At 37.4% G+C, this 7,967-nt stretch overlaps 1 protein-coding gene across 2 annotated transcripts in view; it reads right to left on the reverse strand.

Annotated features, from left to right (window-relative positions):
* Nucleotides 1-4,602: 4,602 nt before the first annotated feature.
* Nucleotides 4,603-7,967, reverse strand: part of LOC112158403 (thrombospondin-1) — a 15,670-nt gene continuing 12,305 nt past the window's right edge. For both annotated transcript variants that reach the window (XM_024291748.2, XM_036210528.1), the window contains 4 exons: nt 7,543-7,814; nt 7,368-7,465; nt 6,124-6,263; nt 4,603-6,031 (listed from right to left, as the gene is read on the reverse strand). In XM_024291748.2, the coding sequence (XP_024147516.1) occupies nt 6,024-6,031; nt 6,124-6,263; nt 7,368-7,465; nt 7,543-7,814 (518 nt within the window). In that variant the 3' untranslated portion in view covers nt 4,603-6,023. The remainder of the gene's footprint in view (nt 6,032-6,123; nt 6,264-7,367; nt 7,466-7,542; nt 7,815-7,967) is intronic.

Raw genomic sequence — 7,967 nt, forward strand, 5'->3', positions numbered from 1 at the left:
CCACCAGGCGACTGGCTAGCATAGCGATCCTACCCTCTGAGTGTCCACTCAAGCCAATGTGGGCAAACACAGGTGGGGCCACCACAGAAACTGTGGGCAAACCCATTTGGGGTCACATTTTCTGATACTTTTAAACCATATGGAGCCCACTTGACCTTGCTGGCTGGGAACAAAATCAAATTTAAGTAGAGCAGGTTAGAGTCGTATGTTACTAACTTGTCAAAATGAAGAATAATATATTAACAAAGTAAATGTATTCTACACAAGGCACACACAATCAAAATGCAGTTTTGTGTACCAATCAGGGGCGAGGCTGTGGAACAGAACCAGTTTACGTTTAGGACAATCCCCAAACACAAGGGAGTTAATGTAGGAAGTGGTGGTAGTGGACCCAAACGCAGGAGACCAGGCAAGGTGGCAGAAAAGTAAGACACTTAATAAATAAACTCAAAAATGAAAAAATCCATAGGAGCAACAAAAAGTGGAAGAACAGATGTCCTGACCACCGTGGACCCAACAGGAGGATTTTTGATGCAGTTTTCTGCATTGAATCCGTTCCTGAGGGGGACTTTTGGGGCCATCCCTCATGGAACTGTTCCAGAGGAGGGTCACCGGGCACCATGTTCCCTGTCCCTGAGGATGGACATGGCTCATCCATCTTGGCAGTTTTTCTATTCCTCCAGAGGATCACTGGGGCTGCTCCCCTTCATGTTTCCTGTCCCTGGGGAGATCCATCGGGACCTCTTCTCTTTATGCCTGTTCCTTATGAGGGGTTATGATACCCCTCACATCAGTCTGGCTGCAGGAACCCTGAATGTGTTATGGAGTTACTTTTTTTTTTGTTTTTCCACGTTCTGTCCTGTCAAGTGTTTTGGTTTTGGGCATCTGGGATATACCCTTATCGGGAGGGGTACTGTGAGGACCATGGACTTTTGTTTAGTTTTTGTCATTTATATTATAGGTTTTGGTCATGTTCTGTTCTGAATTGTCCCTCTGTCATATGTTTCAAGTTTGTCATGATCCACAGCGGTCTTCATGTCAGTTAATTACCTTCAGCCTATTTAAGGGTCTGGTTTTTAGTTGTTCCTTGTCAGGTCATCCACTCTGCTCTGCCACCATTTATGTTTCTCCCCTGGTTCTGTTGTGTTTTGGTTAGGGCTGGGAATCGATAAAAAAAAATAACTGATTAAATGCAAACCTGGGGAAAAATTAATCGCGATTATTTTTTATTTTATTTTTTTACAGGACTTGCCCACCATGTATTATCTCTAAATAATTACAAAATTAAATTTACATGACATGACAACGTGCAGAACCATGGATCAAATAGTCTGATTTTTGTAAAAAAGCGATCTAAACCAAAAAATATCAGTATTAAAGTACTAAAAACAATTGAATATTTATTCATTCTGTAAACAACCATGGTCTAAGTGAGAAAAGAATCCAATGAAGACTGCACCGCTTAGGGAAAGAGAGAGACTGCTGCTCCAAATGTGGTGCGATTAATTTGCGTCAATAAATATTAAAGCATTAATCATAATTTGTTAATCGCGTGCATTAATGCATCAACATGCACAGCCAAAGTTTTGGTATAATTAAATAGGATAGTTACAGTTAAGGAACTAATGTAGAAACAAGATTATTGATAGGCAAGTACATATACAAAGCATAAATAAACAGTCAGATATCTTTAAATGTTTATTCATGTAAACTTGAATTGTATGTATACCATATATATATATATAGAGAGAGAGATTTTTTCTTTTTAAGTATATGTCCATCCATCCATCCATCTTCTTGACCGCTTTGTCCCTTTCGTGGTCGCGGGGGTGCCGGAGCCTATCCCGGCTACTGAAGGGCGAAGGCGGGGTACACCCTGGACAGGTCGCCAGTCTTTCGCAGTGCCTCATTAAAGTATATGTCAAATATAAAATATTGTCATCATCACCCTCACCACATATACCTGGATAATCTCAGACGTCAGCCAAGAAGACTATAAAGACTGAGGTTGGAATAGCATGTCAGAGGGAGTTTGCTCCGCCCATTTTTTCTAAAAACGCAGAGCAGGACATAATGAAGTTCAATATTCTGCCAATCAATAGTCTAAAATGTGTGAGTATTCATAAGTTTATTTTGGGATGAAAGAAAATTGCTCCTATTTGCACCCAACTGTACCTCTAGTGATGTACCTCCGCTGATTCATTTTCTTCTTGTTTTTCTTACTTTTGGGAACATAAGGTGAGGCCCTTTTTTAAGTTCAGCAGAGAAATGTGCAGCATCTGATGTTTTGAAGTGCAAGTGGAATAAAATCTCAGAGAAAAATCTTTTATTTTAGGCAAGTTTAGGGCATCAAATGTGTTCCATAAGTAAAACCGAGGCAGAAACGAGGTAATAGAAGCATCAGCGTATCTAACATTAATGGAACCAAAATGATTGATGAATAGATCTACTTTACAGAATAAAAGGGCCGTCTTTTAACTTTATTTCAGATTTGAGATTCATTACAAAATACTTTGGTTTGTATGCTTTAGACACAAGCCAATAAAATCTCAGAAAATAAATAAAGACATACTATAACATAATAAACGCAAGTGTTACAATTTTAAAAACTATTTATTTCCTTAAAGTGAACAGTAGCTACATAAAAAAACAGCATTTTATTTTGTACAACTAAGAAAACGTTTACAGACAAGCCAAAAGTAATTGTACAAAAATAATAGAAACCTTGATACACAATAACAAGAAAGTAAAAACAATGAAGAACACCATAACAGTGTGCAAACCGTTTATACAGATGGACGCGCGCCTCCATGCGAGGCCACGGCTCCTGATAAATTATTTAAATAGGATTTATCTACACACACGCACAAACAAGCTCTCACAAACGGCTAAGACCAACAGAAAAATAATTTATCTGTGAAAAAAATGCCAAAAAAGATTTTAAATCTTCCGTTCAACTGGGATTCATCACAACATGGAAAAGATACGTCCTATTATGTACATCTCTTGCCACAGGAGCATGCTGATGTCGGTTCTTTCTAAGGACTTAGTCTGATTGGAGGAAATACAGCAATGAGGTAATTTTTGTATGATGAAGTTTTCTCTGTTTTTAAATCTCTATGGAAAAACACGCACTTCATGTTAAGTAGTCCTACAAAGACACAACTGATTTGACATCAGTTTCCATTTTAAAAAAGGTTTTTATACTTTTTTAAAATCAAAATCAATAAATTTAGTTTACCGCCTACATTGTAGACAGAAGTAAGGAAAGGAAACTTTTCAAAGCCACCTTGAGAAGGAAAAGACACATTCCTCTAAGAAAATCATACAATTATAAAAACAAGCTTAAAGTATTTCAAAATGTATGTGTTAGTTGACAATGTTGAAAAAAATATTTCGATATAAAAAGTAAATCAGGAATAAGAAGCGACAGAAATGACCATACTTTCCTCACTATAAGGCGCACTACAAAGCCTGACATTTTTTCAAAAATAGACAGTTCAACTTTTATCCTTGAGTGCCATATGGATCCATTCTGGTTGCGGTACTGATGTCAAAGGGATTTTGAGAGGTACACGGCGCTCAGTCTAGATGTTTGGTTGGACGTCATTGTGTATATGCTAATGCGGCTAACGTGTAGCGCTGTCGGATGTGTTTTTTTTTTTTTTTGCGTGTTACTAATGAGGTTGGAAGTTAGTGTAGTCACAGTAAAGTTTGTTGTAGCGGTTCCAGTCTGTTTTCTATGTGTTGCAGGTATTGTAAATAGAGCTGAGTATTGATAATAATTTCCAGAAACGATTTGATTGGATTCACCAGAGTCTGGATCGATTCAATTCCGATTTTATTTTTTTCTTTCGATCCTCTCAATTCAATTCGATTCAATTCAATTTTGAGTTCACACATTTATACACATTTGTTTATAAATACATTAATAATCTACTATATGTTTAGAATATAATTTATCTGATCCGGTTTCCATACTGTAAATGTATCAGTGAAATGAGATTGTTAATATCATCCAGTGTTACATGGATTCTCTAAAGGAGAAGTTCTAACTAAAATGTTCAGATCATTAACATTGGAAACATTGTTCAGCTTCTCCTGGAGGACGTTTCAGTTTGGACACTAGGTGGAGATCATGCTATAGCATTACAGCTTATTCCAGGAGAAGAAGAATGTTTGAGCAAAAAACTGTTTTAGGCCATAAATGGTTACTTTAACAAAAATTTCCCCAAAAGAGTTTGTAAAATTCATGTCTGTGAGTTTATAAAGATGTTCGTTTAGTCAGCAACGTATGTTTAGGTCGACCGAGTGTTAGCATTAGCCGTCCTATGGGAAATTCCATCAAACATTAGCATCAAGCTAGTGGACTTTAGCTTTATGTGCTAAATTGATTTTTATTTTTATGAATCAATTATTGATCATTTAAGCTTAAATCAATTTAAATCAATTAATTTATTTTATCAACCCAGCCCTATTTGTAAATACGCTAATGCGGCTAACGTCTAGCTATGTCGGCCTGTGGTTTTTTTAAATGCGTTACAAATAAAGTTGTAGTCACGGTAACATTTGTTTAGCTGTGTCGGTCTGTTTTTTTACGTGTTGCTAACAGAGTTCGGAGTTACAGGTGTTGTGAACACAATAACATGAATAAAGTGTCATGTATGACAAATAATTTGAAAGTTACTGTTAATCAAGTCTGACTTCTCTCTGACTCTTGTCTTGCCTGATTCACCTTAAACTTGGATGCACCTTATACAGGATACACGTTCAAAAATAGATTCATTGACAGTGCAACCTATAATGCAGTGAGCCCTATAGTGTGGAAAATGCAGTACTTCACATGTAGTTTTCAATGAAAGGGGGAAAAAAGCAAGGGTCCCAACTTAAGTCAGTGTGATATTACACTGAAAAACAAAATGGTGGAATGTATTTTTAGTTTTGCGTAGATATTTATTTTAGCTATGAAACATTCTTCTTTACCTTATTTCTTTTTTTGCCCTTGTTAGTTGGGAGCACAGTCAAATGATTAGAAATACTTGTAGATCAAAAGCTACCGTCAGCAGGTGACAAAGTTTTCAGTTCTAGTTGTAAAGTTCCACAATAAAAGTTGATTACATCAGCTTCATTGTGGTAAAATTGTGCGTTTACTCCAAAAGTCTTTTTGTTTTGTTTTAATCCTCAAGGTGGCCCCTAAAAATGCTAAATCTTAGAGTCCTTAGTAGTCCAGGAATTGCTTTAGTGACCGTGTTATAACTTTTGAGTAAGACCTATTTTAGTGATGCTTTTTTCATTATTTTGTATGTCTCAGAGTGTGAAAGTGATTGTTTCCATTTAATCCTGAGAGTGAAAAACAAACATCAGCTGACTCAAACTCAAAAACAGAAGGTTCTTACTGCAGGGTTTCTCTTCATGGCTTGTCTTCCACAAACCGTACATGTGAACACAAACATCTGTGGTGTGATATTCCTCCTATTTCCTCTTCATAGCCAACAGCTTGTTTAAGTCATAAGTCTTTGATATAAAAAAGTCCTTGAAAGTGTCTTTCATCAGCACTGGTCTGAAGGGGGAAAAAAAGGCAAAAATTCGTTTGGTTTTTCTTTGGGATGTTCATCCGAAGAGGGCAGACAGGCTCGAGAAGATCGGCAGAAAGACAGAGATATAAGTGCATAGTTTTCCATGAGGAGCCGTTCCAGCACAGAGATGAATGAGTTCTTTCAGGGACTGGAAAGTGAGCAGAGCTGGCATAGAAAGGTGCTGGTGTCCTACTTCCATAGCTCCAAAGCTGTTTTTCTTTTTTTCCTTCAGCTCTTTCTGCTCTCGGATCCTCAACTTTGCACTCAGCTGGTAGCTCTCTGCACAAACCAGCATGGAGCTACCCTGAGGCGGACCACATACCTTCGCCCCGTTCGAGTGTGCGTGTCACAGAAGAAAGCCTTGAAGATAAATCAGCTTCTGGACTTTGCAGGAAAATCTAGAAGTTCTGACTTTGTACAGAAAAAGGTGCATTCCTCAAATGCTACTTATGCATCTGTCAAAAACAAACAGATATGTATTAGGAATTTGTATTTAGCGTCATCAATGGAAACTCTTTATGAGTGTTGGGTAACATGTTAAACATACCTCTGCATTCATACTTCAGGTCTGAGAAATAAACCATCTCCTGAGAGAAGACGAACAGACCTAGCCTGCCGCCCGCGTATGTCTTGTCATAGATGCTTCCAGAGTCCGCCATCATCTTCTTCCCTTCATACATTACAACTCTGAGGAAGACAAAACAAACCAAAAAAGTTGCATTACCTGCGATCATGCCAGTGTGAATGCTTTTTGCTGAAAGTAGTCGCTGAAGATGCTGAAGCTTTTTGCTGAAAATGCAAAAGCTATTTGCAAAATGTTAAGTTTGCTAAAAGACTGGAAATTTCATTAAAATATGAGAGAGCGCTGAAGTTGGCCTAATTTCATGAAAAATATGCAGTAAAATTACTTCCTAATACATGCCAATTTTGAAAAAATATTTAGTGTGTTGCTTAAATATTAGCTAAACTCCAAATTAGCCCAAAGAGCCTCAGTAGATGCCAAATTAGTCAAAAAAGCTAGCTCGTTGCTTAAATATTAGCTAAAATCCAAAATAGGCTAAAAATCCTCAGTAAACTAAATTAATCAAAAATGTTAGCATGTTGCTAAAATAAAAGCTAAACTCTAAATTAGCCAATAAAAACCTCAGTAGATAACAAATTAGCAAAAAACGCCAGCATGTTGCTAAAGCAAAAGCTAAACTCCAAAATAGCATATTAAAACCTCAGTAAGTGCCAAATTTGCAAAAAAAGCTAGCTCATTGCTTAAACACTAGCTAAACTCCACAATAGCCTAAATTCCCTCTGTAAACTAAATTCGCTAAAAACATTAGCCTGTTGCTAAAATAGAAGCTAAACTCTAAATTAGCCTATAAAACCACAGTAGATAACAAATCAGCTAAGATGTTATCATGTTGCTAAAAGAGAAGAAATTTTTTTTAAATTACTATAAAGATGAAAACATACCCCATGAAGATATTTAAAGGTTTGTTGTTAATCTACTTAAAATTTTGAAATTTAAAGACTTTCTCATTCATATTTTGCTCAATATTTCAAAAACTATAAAGTTTATCAATACCGAAAAAACAAGCAGTAATGTCCTGAACGAGCTGAATGTTTTAATACCAAGATTGCTGAAATCTCTGAAAGTGTGATTGAGTTTTTACAAGCCCGTAAGAAAATTAGCAGAATTGCAATAGTGTGAATGCTTACTAAGCAATCACACAATGAAAGCTGAAGAGGTCTGAAGTATTATGTAGTATTTACTGTGACTCGTTGGTGTTTTTCACTCACCGAATCAGTCCTGTTCTTGGTCTGTGGATCAAATGCCACCTGTAGGCAGTGAAGTCCTTCCATCCGACATTCTTTGGGTCATGCCACAGTGTGCGGACCTACAGGGCAAAGGAATCATCAAATGTGTGTCTAATCTACACACTTGGTTGAAATCCTTTCTTCAGGGTACTCATACCTGTCCTGGGGTGTTGCCTGTGTGCCACAAGGCATTCCTGAGATGCTCTCCTGGACCGGTAGTGGAGTTAACCACTTTGATGGACAGGCCAGAGTAGCCCTGAGCTTTCGTGGGTTTATGGGACCAGTAGGTCTGCGTGATCTGCTTCCACATCACCACGTAGAACCTGGAACTCGACTGGTAGCCGAATACAAAACCAGCGTAGTCATCATCTCGTTCAGTGTTGATGAAGAAAGTCCCACTGAAGTCCACTGCGTTGAACTCGTGGTAACCTGGAGAAAAACCCGGCACAATTTTAAAAAGTGTTTGATCAAACATAGCATAGCTTCTGCTGCAACTTTGTGCTACTATTTACTGGGTTTCCATCACTGTTTCAACCACAGAAATTCTAAAATTCCACAAATAGAAACTCTAATCTCTAACAG

Source organism: Oryzias melastigma, linkage group LG24, assembly GCF_002922805.2.
Source record: "Oryzias melastigma strain HK-1 linkage group LG24, ASM292280v2, whole genome shotgun sequence".
In the NCBI taxonomy this organism is placed as follows: domain Eukaryota; kingdom Metazoa; phylum Chordata; class Actinopteri; order Beloniformes; family Adrianichthyidae; genus Oryzias; species Oryzias melastigma.